The sequence below is a fragment of the Sceloporus undulatus genome, chromosome 6 (assembly GCF_019175285.1).
Source record: "Sceloporus undulatus isolate JIND9_A2432 ecotype Alabama chromosome 6, SceUnd_v1.1, whole genome shotgun sequence".
Lineage (NCBI taxonomy): Eukaryota > Metazoa > Chordata > Lepidosauria > Squamata > Phrynosomatidae > Sceloporus > Sceloporus undulatus.
In genome coordinates this window covers 146,297,891-146,316,225 of record NC_056527.1, presented here as the reverse complement: position 1 = coordinate 146,316,225, position 18,335 = coordinate 146,297,891, and the positions used below count along the sequence as shown (strand labels likewise).

At 52.6% G+C, this 18,335-nt stretch overlaps 1 protein-coding gene across 4 annotated transcripts in view; it reads right to left on the bottom strand.

The window, feature by feature from the left end:
- The window catches only part of DSCAML1 (DS cell adhesion molecule like 1), a 106,802-nt gene extending 90,759 nt beyond the window's left edge, over positions 1 to 16,043 (bottom strand). For 3 of the 4 annotated variants that reach the window (XM_042471270.1, XM_042471271.1, XM_042471272.1), the window contains exons 1-2: positions 15,696 to 15,778; positions 14,404 to 14,550 (exon numbers count right to left, since the gene is read on the bottom strand). In XM_042471270.1, coding sequence (XP_042327204.1) covers positions 14,404 to 14,506 — 103 coding nt within the window. In that variant the 5' untranslated portion in view covers positions 14,507 to 14,550; positions 15,696 to 15,778. Of the gene's footprint in view, positions 1 to 14,403; positions 14,551 to 15,695 lie in introns of all 4 variants that reach the window. The other variant, XM_042471268.1, reaches the window with a different exon arrangement.
- Positions 16,044 to 18,335: the final 2,292 nt, after the last annotated feature.

The following is an 18,335-nucleotide window of genomic DNA, read 5'->3' as shown; positions in this document are numbered from 1 at the left end:
CATTGAATGTGCCTATATCCGAGTCATCGCCAAGCTATCAAAACACTCACACCCTGGCGTCCCCAACGTGCTTTTGCACACTCAAAACTAATTCACCAAGTTTGCCGTTCTTGAAAGTAGATCTGCTATGTGACTAGCGCCACTGTTTAATACTGCAATGCACCTTCCCTGGGGCTCCGCCTTTGGAAACTGTCCAGAAATTGGTGGGTCCAAACTCTGCGGCCCAGTGCGATGGAGGATGGTACAGGAATGTAGCTTCATTGATAAGGCACTGCATGCACGTCTGTTCTGTTCCAATTCTGAAGACTGGTCTACGCCCAGAAACCAATGGTAGGTCAACGTAAGGACTGTATACAGACCTCCTACAAGGCTGGTGCGGACCGGGAGAGCCCTGCTGGGTGGACTTGCCCCAGGCTTGGCACTCATGCCCCATGCCGGTGGAGGATCGGACACCTATTTTGATGGCTGGCAAAGATCCATCAGATCAATGATGATACCTGGGGATGTTCTGGGCAGACAGAGTGTGCAGAGGCTGGCCGTCCTCCTCTTCCGTGGCAATTGACCCAAGCCTTTCAGGCCACAGAGGGACAGATGGACGGACAAACAATGGACCGTGCACAAAGGGTCCCCCATGAACCACCCTCGTCCATCACAGCCTCTCAGCCAGCATCCGTTGAAAGGGTCCACCAGGAGGTCCATCCCCCCCCCAGAAAGGCAATTTGTTTAGCCAGACAGAGCAGTAGTTAGGTGGCTGCCAGAAAGCCATATGTAAAATTCAGTTTTCATTTTGAGGGGGGAATATTCTTAAGGCAAGAATATCCTGATATTATTTTTAAAAACAAAAAACAAACCATTTCTTCATGTTATGGTCTTAAATCTTTTATTGTTGGTGAGCCAGCTGTGTGTTGTGTTTTGCTGCTGCCTCCCTTGATTACTGGAGATCCCCCCCAAGTCAGAGTCCCCCTCAAAGAGAAAAGGAGGAAGGAAGAGGAAGGGCCCAGCTTTGAGCCGACCAATCTCCCTTGCTTCCATTAAGAAGCACCCTCCCATGTGCCTCGTCCATCTTTCCCAGCAGTAAGTGGATTATAATTTAATGTGGCAGCATGATGTATTTATGAAAATATTTAGATCTTGCTCTTCTGTTCCGTGAAGGCACAGCACAGCAGCTCACACACTTTGTTGTTTCTGTGAGCCTGCCAGTTGTTTCCAACTTTGCACCTTAGAGTGAACCGATCTCGGGGGTTTTCTTGCAGGTTTTCTTCAGAGGAGTTTTTGCCATTGGTCCTTCCTCTGAGGCAGAGAGAGTGTGACTTATCACCCAAGGCACCCAGTGGTTTTATCATGGTGGAACTGGGTACTCATAGCCGGTCTTAAAAAAGCCAAAGTGGTAACCTACTATGCACGCTGGACCGCCAGTGAGAGACCCAGGCCAGTTTTAGATACCTTCCCTCAGTGCAAATGGCTCTGGGGAGGAGTTAGGGAGGCAGACCTGGGAAGGATGAACTAAGAAGGCCCTCTTCCCGCCCTCTTGGTTGGGTGCCAAGAAGGAGATCAGGGCTTCCCCAAAGGAGGAGTCCTGGGGCTTTGGACAAGGGCCTCTGAGGGTTCCGTCCTCTGCTCAGCCATGGAAACCCACTGGGTGGAACTGGGCAGGTCACAGACCTCAGCCCCAGATCAACCCTCTGATAGGTCACCACAGAGCTTAAGGTGGTCAACAACCACAACGGCTGCGTCCCCCTGAGTTGGGGTTAAAGGTTCTTATTGTTTCTAGTTCGCCTGCTGGGCGGCTCCCCTCTAATAACCGGGGCGGGGCAAGTATGCTATGGAGTACTGATAGTTGTGGTCCCCCCAATGAACACTTTGGCCTCCCCAGTGAATTGACTGCCTGACTGGCCTGGCCTCCTGGACACCAGAAAGAAGGGGGCTCCTGACCTGTTCCTCTTTGGGGAGTGGGTGGGTCCCCTGAGTTTGCAAAGGCCGGACGGGTGGAGGAGCGGACTGGGGTCTCCCAGAGGAGCCCCTTGACCTTGCACCAGACAAGAGGGAGGTGAGGCATGTGCAGTGTAGCTACAAGCCTGCTAATCCCCGAGGTTTAGAACCAGGACTTGTACCAGCTTCAGCTTGTCCAGGGATGAATGTAAGGCACAGCTGTTACTGCCCTATTGAGGGGGCTGAGCCAGAATGATGAAGCATCCCTCCCCATCCTCTCCCAGGAGACTCAGCCCCAGGCACCAGGAACCTTCTTCCGACAACACGTCCTGCGCTGCAGGTGCGCCAGCATCCTCCTTCCCCTTCTCTCCCAGGAGAAGGAAGTTACTGAAAAATGGGGCACGGAGAGGAGAGGAGGCCATTGCGCGGAAAAAAATAAATAAGGGATGGCCTCCCCCCACCCCACCTTCTAAACTAAAGGGGCCCAGAGAATGGCTTGGAAGCTGGAGGGATGCCCACAGAGGGGCTTGGGCAATTTTATGCCAATCATGTGCCTGTTTTGGGGGGGAAACTCTACTTTCTTTTCACGTTTTGTGGACTCAGTCCCTAACGGGCCTTTCCGTTGTGAGCCCTGACGCCCCCCCCCCCTATGAGCACATTTTACTGAAGAGCCCATGGCCATTGTCTCTCAGGGGGGGGGGGGGGGGGGGGGAGGGGGGGGGGGGGGGGGGGGGGGGTGGGCAATGGTGGCGGTGGTGGGGCTGCCACTCCTGTCCAGACAGTCTCACTCCCTGAGAAGAATCCCCACTCGCATCACCCAAGGTGAGCACTCTGATAATGGGGAAATTATTAATGAGTATTATTTTATTATTATTATTATTATTTATTATTTTACTATCACCCCATGTCCCTGAAGGCGAAGCCTCTTCCTCTTCTAGATGCCCAGGGTGGCCTCCATGCTCACTCCATGTGTCTCGCAATGAAACAGACACTTGGTGACTATGTGCCTCCTTGAAATTTAAATTAATGGCTGCAATGATTGGACTGTATTGATCATCAAAAATCAATTAGCTGACAGGACTTGAAAGGGTGGTAGGGGTCCTGAACCCCGCCATGCAGTCCCGTCATGTGGCCCCAAAGACGCTGTTCCAGAATGCCTGCTCCCTGCGAGGAATGGAGGCCAGAAGTGTTCCCGTGGGCAGTGTTGCTTTCTCCTGGGTTCAGAAAAGCCTGTGGACCTGCCTCTTGAAGGCAGTGGGACAGTCACAGCTGGAGAGGTCTTTCGGCATTCCTACGGCCAGAAGCACTCTCTTTCCCTCCAGCTTTGAGCAAGTGTCTGGGATGCTGACAGAGGTCTTCCAGGGTCCCCTTACGAACCCAGATGCGGCCACTTTCTAGGTCTGATCAAAAGGGACGGCTCTCACATGAGGGCCTCAATACCATCTGCCAGGAGGGGAACAGGGCTGCCGTCAGGAAATGGGTTTTCTGGCTCATCTAGAACTGCTTTCCTGGGGGGCTGCACCCTCTTGGACCTCTTGCCCTCTGGGTGCCACCCCAAGGCAAGGGCAGTGGCTGGAATGAAGACTGGCGGCAGAGGAGGCTCCAGGGGCGGCCAGCCTCTGTTGCCTTTCATCGTCGGGCGGGTCCCTTGGCTGCAGCCTTGGGTGGCATTCTGGAGCCAGAAGCGCTTCAGTTGGTCTGTAATGTGCTTGTTTCGTGCCTCAGCAGGAAGGCCGAGAAATAAATGTTTCAGCCATACGATTAATAATGGAGTGGATAAAGATGTTGTAAATAAGTGGTGCCTGGGTTTTGCGCAGAAGTAGTTTTTTCTTCCTTTTACCTTTTTCCCAGCTGCTCCCCCAGTCCGTACAAGAAACCTTCACACCGGGATGGGCAGAAAGAAGGCGCGTCAGGTGGGAACGCAAGGATGCCTAAGCACAGGGCTGTGGAAGTTGGAGGTAGGGGGCTGTCGTTGGCTGGGGCCCTGAGGCTACCCTGGGTCGGTCAGAAGGAATCAGGGCCCCTGGGGCCCCTGTGGGCGTGTGGGGAGGGGTCTTCCAGCAGACTCTCTTGAGGGGTCCACCACCCCTTCCCTCCTTTCCCCCAGTCCCCGCCTCTGATGCGTCGAAATGCCCCATCTCTTCTGAGGGTGGGCGGTGTGCCTCTGCCTCCCCTTCTCTGCGCTGGCCCTGGGAAGCGCGAAAACCTACAAAACAGCATCCTCCCACCAAGAGAAAAGGGCTGCTGCCCCCAAACTAAGGGTACCAGGGCTGTGAGCGTCAGCATCGTGGGGGGGGGATCCTGTGTGAAACTCTGGTGCCAAAGAGAGGATTTGGACTGAGGCCTGGCATCTCCATAAACACAAAATCCCTTGGCACCTGGATGACCACCTGCCAGCCTATCCTGTTTGGGGGGGGGTCGTCTCTCTGCTTGCCCTCAGTACAAGGTAAAATGGCAGCGATGATGTGTAGCCGCTGCAGGACTCCCGGGTGGAGGCAGGACTCTTGCGGCTCAGTCCTTGGCCCGTGCACCCACTGCGTTTTGAGTCTCTGTGAGGGAAACAACCAAGGCAGCCAGCAAGGAGGAATTGGAGCAACACCAAGTATGTGAGTGGTGTGTGTATTGCACAACGCTTTTGTCTGGCCCTTGGGAGGGTGGCATCGTCTGAGGCCACTATGGGCTTGGTTGCCATGCGCTTCTTCTCTGGGTGCTCCTCTGCCCAGGCTCCGGAAGTCTTTGCCACTTTCCTTGTGTCCACTGGTTTCCTCAGGAGGTCTGTGTGCACTTTTTTGTGGGTGTGGGGTATGCATTGTGTCTGTTTCTCAAGATGGGTTCAATACTTCCCCCCCTCCCCCCCCACCCCATTCCCTTCTCCTTCCCCGCCTTCTCCTTTCCTTGTCCTTTATTTCCATTTCCCTTTTCTTTCCTTTTTCCCTTATCCCTTTCCATTTCCATTCCTTTCCTGTTCTTTTTTGTTTCTCCTGTCTTGTTTCTAGACCTTTCCCCTTTGCCCTTTTCCATTCCTTTCCTTTTTCTAATTCTCGTTCCTATCCATGCCCCTTACCATTCACGCCCCCCCAGTTGTCTGAGGGACAGCAACCCGGCCCCCGGCTCAAAAAGGTTGCCTACCCCTGAAATAGATTATGGAACAGAAGGCATGCTTATCAAATTTTCAGATGACACCAAATTCGGAGGGGTAGCCAATACCCTTCCTAATACCCCAGAAGATGAGAACAGGATTCAAAATGATCTTGACAGATTGTAAAGCTGGACCAAAATAAATAAAATTAATTCCAACAGAGAGAAACGTACGGTACTATGCCTAGGCAGGGAAAGTGAAATGCACAAATATATGATGGGTGACACCTGGTTAGAAAGCCACACATGTGAAAAAGATCTAGTAATCTTTATAGAACAAAGGCTAAACATGGGTCACCAGTGTGACGCAGCAGAGAAAAATGCCAATACAGTTCTTGGGTGCATCAAGAGAAGCAGAGTGTCCAGATCAAGGGAAGTAGTATCTCACTCTGTCAGGGACATAGCCAGGATTTTAGGAAGGGGGGGTCCAGACTAAGTGCCACCATTATAATGGGGCTTGGGTGTGGCGGCGCAGCAGCACGCACCATTCATTTTTCTAATGGAAGGGGGGAGGTCCGGACCCCAAGAACCCCCCCCCCCTTGGCTACGTCCCTGACTCTGTTCTGCTTTAGTTAGACCTTGTGTGAAAGGCTGTGTCCAGTTATGGGCTCCACAGTTCAAGAAGAATATCAACAAAATAATCAAAGGTCTGGAAACCATCGAGCCTTGTGAGGAATGGCTTACAGAGCTGTGTATGTTTTTCTTGGGGGAAGAGGCTGAGAGTTGGCATGATAACTATCTTTAAATACCTAAAGAGATGTCGTATAAAAGATGGAGCCACTTTGTTTTCTGCTGTTCCACAGACTACACCATGAATCAATGGATTACAAGAAAAGAGGTCCCAGCTAAACATTAAGGAGAACATGACTGTAAGAGCTGTTCAACAGTGGAAGGACTGCTTTGTTGGCTGGTGGGTTCTCCATTTTTGGAGTTCTTTAAGCAGTGGTTGGAAGTGCATCTTTCTGGAGTGCTGCAATGGTGTATTGCTGTATGGCAGGAGGCTTGGCCCTTGGGGTCCTTTCCCATTCTTGAGATTCTGGGATTCAGACAGACCTTTTGGTCTAGGATGAGGTAAGCACAGACTATAAGCTGTTTGCACCCAGGAAGTGTTACACCTTAAATAGGTTGACATTTTGGGTCCCCGTCGGAGGAGTCCCCTCAGCTCTCCAGTGAGAAGCAACCCCTTGGTCTCCTTATGCAGTCGCTCCAGGACTGGAGAATGGAAAGACAGGCTTCCTGCCTGGAAGAGCGTCCCTCCTCCCTGGAGGAAGAGGCTGTGCATTTTGTGGGTCAGGGAGAAAAGGCTACCATTGTCCCAAAATGGGCAGAGAAGGAGATGCAAACAACTGGCCCTCTCTCTTGTGGGACAGAAAGGCTTGGAGCCCTTCACATCTGCCTCTCGAGCAAAATGAAAGAGACTTTGAAAGCAGGGCTGAGGAAGAAAGCCATGTCTGTTCTAGGACAGAAGCTGGCTGACTGGCATCTCTTGGCTTTTGCTGCTGCTGATACCCACGTCACACCTGCCCACCATTGTTTTTGCATCAAGTAGCCATGGAGGGGGAGCCAGAGCCTTCCATCCAAACAGCATCTACAGCCTGAGACCCACCACCTGCGCTGCCCCTTCATCACACTGCCCTCCCCGCTTGGTTCCCCACCACCACCATTGACATAAAGGGCACAGGAAGGCCCTCCACTGACTGAGGCCTCCTTGTCTCCTGCCTGGGAGTTTATCACATGTACTTTGTTCTGGGCAGGGAACGCGCATGGCCAAGTGAAAATGGAGTTCATCGCACGCTAAACTGTTGGCAAGGCATCCCCATGCCATCGTCAACCCTAACCCATCCACAAACTGGGCTCAGGTGTGTGAATATTGTTCAGCCAGAAAGCTTTCTTGCTCAGCCGGGATCTGTCTGGCTGAGCAATATTCATGGGCCTCAGCTTGGCTCAGGGATGGGTTAGGGTCGGTGATGGCATGGGGATGCCTTGCCAACAGTTTAGCGTGCGATGAACTCCATTTTCACTTGGCCATGCGCGTTCCCTGCCTGTGTCCAGAATAAAGTGCCTGCAATAAGCTCCCTGGATGCAGCCAAAGCACCCAGAGAGGGGCTGAGCCCAAGGCTCCTCCATTCCCAGCACTGTCCTGGAGGGGGTATCATTTCTCCTGCCCACCTCAGTGGCAAAACCGACCCTGCCCTTCTGGGTGGTCTTTGCAGGCACAGGGCAGGAAGGGGCAGATGGACCCCTACCTCTGGCATGCAATGACCCTGGCACTGGCCCAGGTTCCAGTCCTAACGTGGGTGGCCACTGGCTGGCGGGTCTAGGGACTTCTCCCTAAGAGGGCCTGAGATGGGGGCGTCTCCGTGGCCAGATGGGCAAACAGTGGCCGACAAGAGATCTGAGGGCTGTGCAGATCCTTCAGCAGCTCTCTGCAGCTCCAGTAATCTGCAGCCACCTGTTCCTGGCTGATTGTGCCACCCCCTCCTGCCAGGCCACCTCTCTCTGTCCCCAGAAAGATTAAGAAGGAAAGAGTTTTCCACACTGGCTCTGGAGGTGGATTGCCCCACTAGGCCACATAGGCCACAATGCCCCCCCCCCCCAGATACACACATGGAGTCCCTTGGTGGCTCCTGCACAGAGGGAAGTTGCAGAAAGCCCACTCGCTCCCCTTCAGGGTCTCCCCTCAGCAGCCTTGAATCCCTCCGCAGGACTGACCAGCCCAGCCTTGCAAGGGAGCCATGACCGGATCTGCACCAGCAAAGAGTGCGGTGAAGCCTGCCAGACGGAGGGCCGGCCAGGTGTGCTCCTGACCTGCTTGACCCACCTGCTCTCTGCCATGTCATTCCTGGTCCAGTCTCTGGCTGGCTGGCTGAATGTTGCAGTAATAATAATAATAATAATAATAATAATAATAATAATAATAATTTTTATTTATACCCTGCCTTTCCAAAAAATGATCAAGGCGGCTTACAAAGATTAAAACATTACAGTACAAGATAATAACAATTACAATATGAAAGTTAAAAACATTGCTACAAAAAGTGGGAACAGGAATCAGTAAAGAGCCATTCTCCTGGGGTGTACAATGTTGATATGTTCCCCACTTTTGTAAAGGTTTTGAGTCTAGTAAGTTTAAATCTGACCATACAGTGATCTGTCTAATGGCAGTAGAACTATAGAAGGCTCTTCAACTCACCATTGTACTATCCAGCAAAGAAAACAAGATCTAGAGTGTCTTCAAACAACACTTGAAACAGAGCCATGGTTATCAAGGCAGACATGAAGTCCTGAGCCCCTGCTGATGGGACAGCTTCAGGATGGATGTTGAAATTTCCCAAACCAACAAGTCAAGAATACTCCAACACCACCATAGCTAGCTAAAGAAAAAGATTGTTGAATGGCAGGGAGTGCAGTAGACCAACAAAAATCCTGATCAGTCTTGGCCATCCACCTTCAAATACAGAGACTTGAACAAAGCAGATTGCAGGAAAGGACACCCAGATGAAATAGTAGCTGCTATGGGGCACCACCTTCATCCCCCGGTGTGCCTGTTTGGATGTCCGTGGTGGAATGGCTCTTTCTGGGGGTCTCCTCAAGTCATCAGCCCCAAAAGGAGCTAGGTGCTCCCTGAACGTGGGCACTGAGCAGAAGGGCCACAACAGTCTCCCACCAATGCCGACCCCTGTCTAGGCTAAGCACCAGTGGCTCATTCCAAGGCAAGCCAAGATGCAGGGTGGGGCTGATGAATTAATTGCACTTCCAAAAAGCATGCTCCCCCCGGCCCTGCTTCCTCGTCCAAAAGGGCAGATTGCAGCCTGCCATGGAGCCAGTGCAACTGTCAGCATTACTGCTCTCCTTGCTCCATTTGAAATCCCGGTCTCCAATCTGATCTGAATATCTAAATCTGAATTATCACAGCAAAAGAGAGATGTGGTGCTCACACCTTTTTTTATCTGTTGCCATGGTGATTAGATAAAATTCACACCAAGACTCAGGGGAAAGATGGAATGATTTCAGACAGATCTCACCCCACTTGGTGAGAACAACACGGCAGACAACACCTTCGGCGCCTTCTCCCACAAACGCTGCCCCACTGCCCTCCTGCCAGCTTCAGTGCAATGGGGGGCGATGGCAGACGCTTGGGGGGCAACGAATCTGGGGGCAGACCGGAGGCAGGTGCTTCTCCCAGTGGAGGAACGTCTCCTCTCCCACCCCCTTCCTCAGAGATGCAGTGGGAGACCCCCAGTAGCCACCAGGCCTATTCAAACGACGGCCCATCACTCACATTACATGGTGTATCTGCCCCCCAAGAGGTCCCTTTTCTGCCCACATGTCAAGACATGCATTGTGGGGCAGGAAGAAAAGCTGGCAGGAGGGTGAGCACCGCAGGGGGCAGGGGAGCAGAGGGGATGCTATGGGGAGGGGTCTGGCCTGGCACACCTGCAACCCCCAGTGAATTCCCATTGCTCAGGTACCCCCCAGCTCCTGCTCGGCCTAAGCCCCGTCCACACAGCTGGCTCTTGGGAGTTCACACACAAGGATCTTTCTGCTTCCGCAGCACACACACACACAGAGACACTGGTGTAAAAATATTTAACAGAGAGGTCATGATGGTGACCCTTTGCTAGCCGGAGGGGCAGAGTCATGGGGAAGCTAAACAAAGGGTAAGAGAAGGCAAAGGAGGGGGTGGGCACTTTCAGGGCAAAGGGGATGCACACTTTTCCCAAAAAGGCACAATAATGTTGGGGGAGAGGCAGCACTCATGGCAGGAAGGCTGGCGGAGGCAGTGGAGGCTGCTCCCTTGGTTCATACTCATGGGGTCTGCAGTGCACAAACACCCACTCACCCACAAATGCCACAAATGCCTGGAGTCACATGGCTGAGCCGCATGTGTGGGGCTGGAAGGCAGCTGCCTCGCCAGCTGGTGGGTCTGGGGTCCCTCCAACCAAGGCAGCTGCCCCCTCCCCGCCACTCCCACTGCCCCAGCCCACCCCAGGCTGACCACCTGATGCTGAGGGTGCAGCCGTTATGGCCAAGCGTCCTGACAGGGAGTGCGTCCATGTGCTGCCCCTTCCTCCTCCGTGCCTGTGATCCCTTCCCATTCTTCCTCTGGCACCGGGAGGCTAGGGATGGGGAGCAGTGCCTGGTGCAGATGCTAACATTTGTGTAAGTCCAGAACATTGCAGGCCCTGGAGGTGGCGCACCTGGAAGGGACCTGGTGGGTCTGGGGGACCCCCACCCTCCGCAGCCTCCTCTGTTGCTGCCCCCCTGCCCTACCCTCCTGAGCCCCAGAAGCTGCTTGCAACAGAAAGGGATGCCACTCAACCTCGAGGAGGAAGCCTTCACCAGCGAGCAGCGAGTGTGAAAGCAGCGGCAGGCCAGGTGGCAGAGGCAGGGCTTCATCCCAGGAGAAAGACAAACAAGCCTGGCCTTTCATTTCCTGCCATGGCAGATCCTGGTCCCCAAGGACAGCACTCTCATTGAGAGAGGACAAAGGGGGTGCAGCCATGCCATGGGTCAGTTACTGCCTCTGCCCATCTGGGAGCCGTCTGGAGGCCTCTTGGCACTACCTGGCAGGGGCTCACAGCCAAAACACAACAATGCCAAGGCCCGACCCAGGCAGGAATATCAATGGGAGCGCAACACCCATAAATATTCAGTAGCTTTAATTTTGGGTAGCTTCATGCTGGGTCTCCAGGCACTCATTATATTTGGAGAGAATATAATATGATTTTTTAGGATATATAGTTTCATTTGCTTCCACATTATTAAGGACTAATGTTAAGATGTGGCAGAGAAAGGAAGGGGGCTGGGGAATGACGCTAAGACAGAAAAGGGGCTTCCCCCCAAACCCCACACGATGGTGGGTTAATATCACCTCTTCAGATGACACACAATGATGAGACAAATTGACTGGCTCCATTTTCCATCTCCCAGGAGGGTCGGCAAGGAGGCACTCCAAGACTATCATGAGGTTTATCAAGAAGAGAACTGGGAACGGTTCAATGCTGCGGCTGAGAGAGCTGGGGAAAGCTCCCCCTCAAGTAGGAATCCCCAAAACTCAACCCCCTTCACTGGCTCTTCTCACCTTCCAGGTGCAGATCGGTCGTTCTGCAGTTACAACACACACACAAATTGTATTCTACCCCACTGAAAGCAGCAGTATCCGCATCATCCTCTGAGGCAAAGGAGTACCTTGACAAACCCAGCCAGGCTGCATTTGCAAAGAAACAGACCAAACAGGGAAGGAGGAGGAGGAGCATTATACATTCAAAATGTGTACACCTGTGTGGAGATCTATGACTTAGAGCATGGAAGACAGCCTTCAGATAAAAAGTAAAGGGAAGAGTGGCCTCATTGCGAGGGTTTGCAGTAGCCCCCACTTCATCAGGCTGAGGAATTGGATGATGCCCTCCTAAAACAAACTACCAAATATTCAGAAAGAGAGAGATAAAAGCAAGGGGAGGGAGGCTTCAACCACCCAGAAATTTGTGGAAGTCAACTCTGCCAAGCATGTACAGTCCAACAAATTCCTCACTAGTAATCTCGCAACCTTAGCAGACTACAGTCTAAACATGGGTTAACAGTGTGATGCCAATGCAGTTCTGGGCCGCATCAACAGGGGCCTAAAGTCCACATTGAGGGAAGGGGTTCCCTGGGCTTTGCTGCCGTCTCTTGGTCTCCCTCAATGTTTCTTCCACTTCCTTGCTATTCAGTGGCCAGTTTCCTGCTTCTATTTAGGGGATTGTTCAATGTCTGGTCAGGATGCTGCTAGCAATATGCCCCTCAAGGGGCCAGGGGCATCTGGGGAGATGCCAGAAGGGTTCACAAGATGGCCTCCAGGACGGCTGTCTTCTACTCCTAGAATTACGCACCCCCTTGAACAGGCAGCATCTGATATGATCTTGCCACTCCCTTCTCACAAGTTTGCTAAGCCGCCTGTGCTTTGGCTCCCCTCCCTCCCCCTCGGCACACACAGCCAGATTTTGTTGTTAAAAATGAAGTTTTGCAGTTGGATCTCCCTGCCATCAGCTCTTTCCTGCTCCACTGGGAACAGAGAAATCCTGGAGCAGGCCAGCTGTGCTGAGTTCTGCTGAGGAAGATTTTTAAAGTTGCACTGGATCAAGCTCCACAGCCAGTCATAGTGTCCAGAGTCACAGCCTTGCCACCCGGCCACAGTGCAAAGGGCTTGCCACCTGCGAAGCTTCACTGGCTTATTTGGAATTAACATGACCCACCATGAAATGCCAGAGCCCAGGGAATGGGACCACGTGCTTGAAGGGGGTTGAGAACTGAAGGCTAGATTGATTTTGATGTGAGCATCAGCAAGGCAAATGGGCTTTTGAAAAACCTATAATTTCTCTGCAACCCCTGACTTTCCTAAACACACATTTGTAGACAGCCGCACAGTTAGGCAGACATTAAACAAAAAGGAGGCAGACTAATGGTGATTTATGTGTAGGATAACCTTCTATAAGAGAATTTATCTTTGATTCCAGGGTAAATTTCAATGTTGCCAAGTTAACCAAATAATGCAGCTAGCAATTTAACAAAGGGGGGGGGGAGCAGGGAGATACATACAGAGAAAGAGAAGGCTGCTGCAATGGATGCAAAACAGAGAGAAGCAGTTGTGCAATGATGCCACTGAAAAGGCTGGCCATGAAATATCCCCAAAACATCACTTCTGGTAGCCAGAAAGGAAAGGAAATGCCAGGTGACCACATGCATGTGCCACTCACCAGCCTCCCTCAAGGAAACCAGAGATGGGAATAGGGGACCACACACCACCCCAAGAAACAGTTAAAGAATTTGTTATGACCAGGCAAACCTGAGCTGCCTAGGAAAGAAAAGTCCTGGATCAGCTGCCCCCAGCCCAGTCCAGTATCCAGCACATCCACTGCCAAGTCAGCTGGGACTGAGGCCCCTTGCAGCAGGGACTGAGAGAGCGGCCCAGCCACCTTTGTGGGCAGTCCCAGCAGAAAGGCATTGCGATGGCACCGTGGCCCAGGACCTGCGGTTGCAGCACGACCCCCACCTCCTCCTAGGCCCCAGAACCAGAACTTCAGGCCCAAGGGGCAGCAGGGTTCCTCTCTCACTCATGGAGCTGGTAAAGTGAAGAAGCCAGGTCAGATATAACACTCTGGAGTGTCCAGCAACACCAGCCCCCGGGAGACCCTCTCTTGCCACTGGGCAGGTGAAAAAGGTAACACAGAGACAAAAGGCGGACAGATAGACAGGTCCAAAGGAGCAAATGGACACAAGAAGCAGAAGGTGCCTTCTAGCTGCTGAAAAGGCCCCTCAAGGGATGGGACCAGGGGGAGCTCCGGGGCCAAGCTGACCACTCTTCCTCTTACAACAGGTGAGGCAAAGCCATTCCCTCCACCCCGACTGGCCGGCCACCTCCTTCCAGCTTGTGGCTGGGCTAGTCTTTCAACATGCCCCCCTCCCAGGGCAAGGGGCCACCCAGGCTGCAGCGTTCCTCCTAAATCATCACTGACACTGCAAGGCATGCACAGCTGTTTACAAAGCCGGCACCAGCCTTTGAGAACGAAACACAGAAGCTGCACAGGAGCATCACCCAACAGAGCAAAGCAGACACAGCCCCAGGCAGACGCTGCTCACAAATCAATGAGCAATTTATAAAATCAGTTTTCCTTTCCTTCTAATAATGCCAAGTGCGCAATGAAAAGGTCAATTGGAAGTAGAGGGCCTTAGCAAAGCCCCTCCCTGGCAGCCCAGACCCTGGCGGTCTCTGCCGAATCAGGGCCTGGAGGCAGATTGGACCCAGATGCAGGCAGGGGTCATCCAACCATCCACTTGGGCCCCAACATCCAAGCATGGTTCAGCACCGAGTCTGTGGCCACTGGATGGCTTCAGCGCACTTCCAAGTCCAAGGCAAGTGCTGATTCTGCACTAATGAAGCAGGGGATCACCCCCCTCCTCTGCGACATGAGGAAGAGGAGTCCTTTGCTCCATTGCCCAGCCCTGGACACAAATGCAAAGCCACTCCCAGCCCAGTGCCACAAGCAGAACAAAGCTCCCTTGGCCATGGCAAAATCTGTCGCACCTCTCTTGCCCCCCAGAAAGCCCTCCTCATGCCCCACAAAGGACACAGGAGCTTGGCAGGAAGGGCGCAATACCTTCAACTGGGATTGGAGGGGTTGGTGTTTAGTTCACATGCCACCAGCCAACGATGGGCAGAGTGCCATGACAGAACTGGCCTCCTTCATGGCCCCCACCCACTCAAAAACAGGACTTGGGGCAGCGAGAGAGTCCCCACCCGTGTAACCAAGGGCCACCAGCAACAGGAGAAAGGAGACAGCAAGCCTCCGCTCTTACCAGAAATAATAGAAACTGTGTCTTTCTCCCAGGACACAACGCTGACATATTCTTGCACTGAAGAAGGGATGAGGCACTTGAAGACAGCCACATTTCCACGCATCGACCTTTGATCCTCCACCCGGACGGTGTAAGGTTCCCTGAAAACTGAGAAAGTGGGAGGTGGTCAGTAGGGCAATACTGTCTGTCATTGGGCAGCATTGTGTAACAGAAATTTCAGAAAACGTAAAGATCTAGGCCTGGCATAGCAATGATTGACAAGAGGACCTAGTAAATTTAAAATCCATAAGTTTATTTCCAATTGTCGACAAAGGAAAACATTGAACTCAGTGGAATTCAAGTTCCTAAAAGCTGAGATCCCCAACAAGACAAAATGACTCTTTTTATATTATTGAAGACAAAGAAGCTCTTCAATACACCTGATTGGCTAATTACAATTTAAACATACAGAATTCGTACAATCAGAACAGAAATACATGCATACATTAAAACTGCATCATCATTCCTTACCCCCTCCTTTAGGAATTTAGTAGCTTTCCTCCTAACCTTGCTTCTGAACATCAACAATGTATCCTTATCTTAAATTGTGTATATTATGTCTAATTTTGTTGGTGCCAGCTTCCTACGGGTCATGATGCTCTTTTTACTCCTTTGCTCTAATTTTTCTAAACTCCACGCCTCTATTTTAAAAACCTATTTTTCTTTAACCAAAGCGACTCCATGTTTCTATGGCTTTTTATTTCAACAAGGAATTTCCACCACAATTGCAGTGTGCCAAAGAGTGTTCCCTCCCCCAAAAGGTCAGCACAATCACCCCTGGCACACACCCACCAAAATCTGACCCAGAGGACTCCCCCTCTCCTTACCCCCATTAGTAAATCCTCCTAGAAGTAGCACCCAGAGGTTCTAATTTGGGTTGTGAACTCTCTCTCAGGTATGCATTATTAAACTCCATGAGTCTCCTGCTCTGAGGAAGGACAACTAGCCAAAGAGCCTCTCACCTGTATAATGCCAGGAGGTCTCCTTGACCCTCCACTGTGACCCCTAACCATGGACTGCTGCCCTCTATGCCACTCCAACGCCCACCTGCTCCTTGACCATGGGCAAATACTGCGCTTCTGCCCCACCCAGGAATCAGGCCTTCCCCTCTGGACCCACTGCGGCCATGGCTGCCTGAGGCTCCAGCCAGCCAGGAATGCCAACCACCACCTTCTTCCTCCCCAATGCCCCCCATAAAGCAGAGAGGCCCAGACTCCCCCCCCCCCCCATGGCCCATGCCACTCAGCCAATACCTGCTTTGACCCGGATATTTGGGCTCCTGATTTTGCCTGCAGAATTCTCTGCAGTACAGAAATAGTCGTTGTCGTGGATAAAGCTATTGAAGGCAGATGGCGAGAAGGGGTAGAGCTGCAGTGTCCCATTGGCGTGGACGTGGCGAATATGCGGGACATCATAGATGTCATCCCCAGTGGCGAGGTACCAGCGAAGTGTGGCGCTAGGGGACCCGGCGGCAGGACAGGGGATCACCACCCCCACAGTGCTGGAGAAGGTCACCTGCTGGATGGAGTCGTTCACAAAGTAGAGGCTGGTGCCAACATCTTCCGTTTGTGCTAGAGAGAGACACACAGAGAGATGATGGAAATGGGAGCAGGGAGAGCCAGCCTCCAGCTGCCTGCCCTACAACACTTGCACCTTGCAAGCCCACAGCAGCTCTCCAAGGCTGCCTTCTGAAGGGGAGATGGAGGGGGGAGGGGACAGGAGGCCTTTGGCTCAGGTTACAGTGGCTACTGCCTACCCAGTCCCCACACCTCCTGCCTTGACTGCTGCCAGGATCTCCAGAAAGAAAGGTGGGTGACCTCTGCACTCCCATGTGCCCAACCATGGGTTTCCCTCATAAAAGTGGATGGGAGTGGGGAGGTGGCACAGATGCTTTTAAAGAGGAGCACCAATATGGAGTACAATCTGGAGGGGGCAGTTTCGGGAAGAAGAAGACAACAACATCCGGGGAGAAGTCCTGGCCAATCCCAGCGCCCAGGAAGACTGCTGCCACCTGCCACAGGAAGCTCCACTCACACAAGGAATCCACGGTTTGTGTGAGGCCAGTGGATATCCAAGCTTCACACTCACAACCACAACAATCACAGTGCCAGCCTCTATGCCAGGCCAGCCTCTCTGCTGCCGCCCAGTGGTCAAGGAGGGGCCGTGGGGAGCTCCTTCCTGCCGGGGACCCCTTATGAGTCCTGCTGCCACCTTTGGCTTAAAGTGCTGCCGGTATGGCAGGGGCACCTTTGCCCACTCTGCAGAGAGGAGCCAGGTCTACCTGGGCAGCCAGGCCCACGTACAGCCTGTCCAGTGCTCAGATGGGACCAGAAGACTTTCCCTGAGAATCAGCTGGAGGCCCCCAAAGCCATTCAGATTTAGATCCTTTTTTTAGCTGCGCTACTTTTAAGTAGGTGGAAGGACAAAGATCGAGGACAGAGCCATTCATGCCAGGGAATTAACAGCCTCTCCCTGGGCTCAGATCCCAGTCACCATCCCAGCTGTGCCAACAGCCATGCGGACAAGCGCACGCCGCTGCCACCATGGTGCTGCCTTGGGCCAGGTCACAAGGGACCTCCAAAACTCCAGCCCTCCCCATCCCCTATTATTGCGGTGGGTAGCAGGGAAGCAGCTCATCTTTTGCTGTGCCAAAACAAACATGCCCACACTTTGCTTCCCCTCCAGGGAAGAGGCAACCCAGCACTTATTTGAGGAAAGGCTGTTAAAGCCTTATTGGGCACAAAGATCCACACCCCGTTGCAAGGCCATGAGAAGCCTACGCAGAGCGCAAAGCACGATGGGGAAGACAGAGATGGGTTTGTGTTTTCATTCAGAAGCCATTGCTTTTTCCGCCACCGCAGGTCCAAATGCCAGGCAGCATCTTTGGGTGGGCATGGAACAGATGCATAATATCCATAACGTTTGGATTTACTTCCCAGTGAAGGAATCCCAAATAAGCCAGCAATGGACTGGGTGCAGAACCCGCCCCACACTGGAAAAGCTCTCCACTATCCTCCATCCCTCTCAGTCCAGGAAACGCTTCCCTGGCAAAGCTTAGTCTTTCAGTCAATGGGGCAGGGGGAAACCTCACCCACTCCAACAGAAGCACTTGGAGGGAGGGGACCCCACCCACAGCCCCAGGGATTTCTGCTTTGCTATGGACCAAATGATGCCTCTGATGCCTCTTCTGGACCCATCCTACGCCTTGTACTCTCCCTTCCGGACAAAGCACTGAAAGCAGGAATCCACACCACAAGAAGATGCCAGAGAGTTAACACAAACCCATCCCTGGTGTGCTCTTCCCTCCTGCTCTCTCTTTCTCCCTTGAATGCAGAAGGGACCCAACTCAGGCACCATCACAACTGGGGCAAACCCCATAGCCATCTGTTGATCTGTCCATCTTCCCCCTCAGCAAGTCTTCACCACGGCTACACATCAGCAGATTTAACACCACGATCCCCAAGTCTTACTCCACTTTTTGACCTCCTTGGCCCTTCAAAACACCCACAGCATCTCTTGATGTTTGAGACCCAGCAGAAAGACTGGCCCAGAGTCTGCACAGACTCTTCCCCCAGAACACAAGTGGCATCATCCTGGATTGGACCACCGTCCCACAGGACCCAGGGCTTAAAATGAAACCCGAATTCCTAAGAACTCAGCAACAGCGAGGGCCTGACTCGGCCAGGATACCGAAAACAACCTTCCACCAGACCCTCCTTTACCCGTTATCAACCTCCATTCCTCCTTCTAAGGCATCTGGAAGGGACCTGGAGGGGTTCCCCAAATGCCGCCCCCTGGCAGCACAAGACTCGGCTGATCCTCTCTGACTTCTAGGGAGGACTGCCGCATGCCACTCTGGGCACATGGCCACCTTCCTTCAGGGCTTCCAGAAC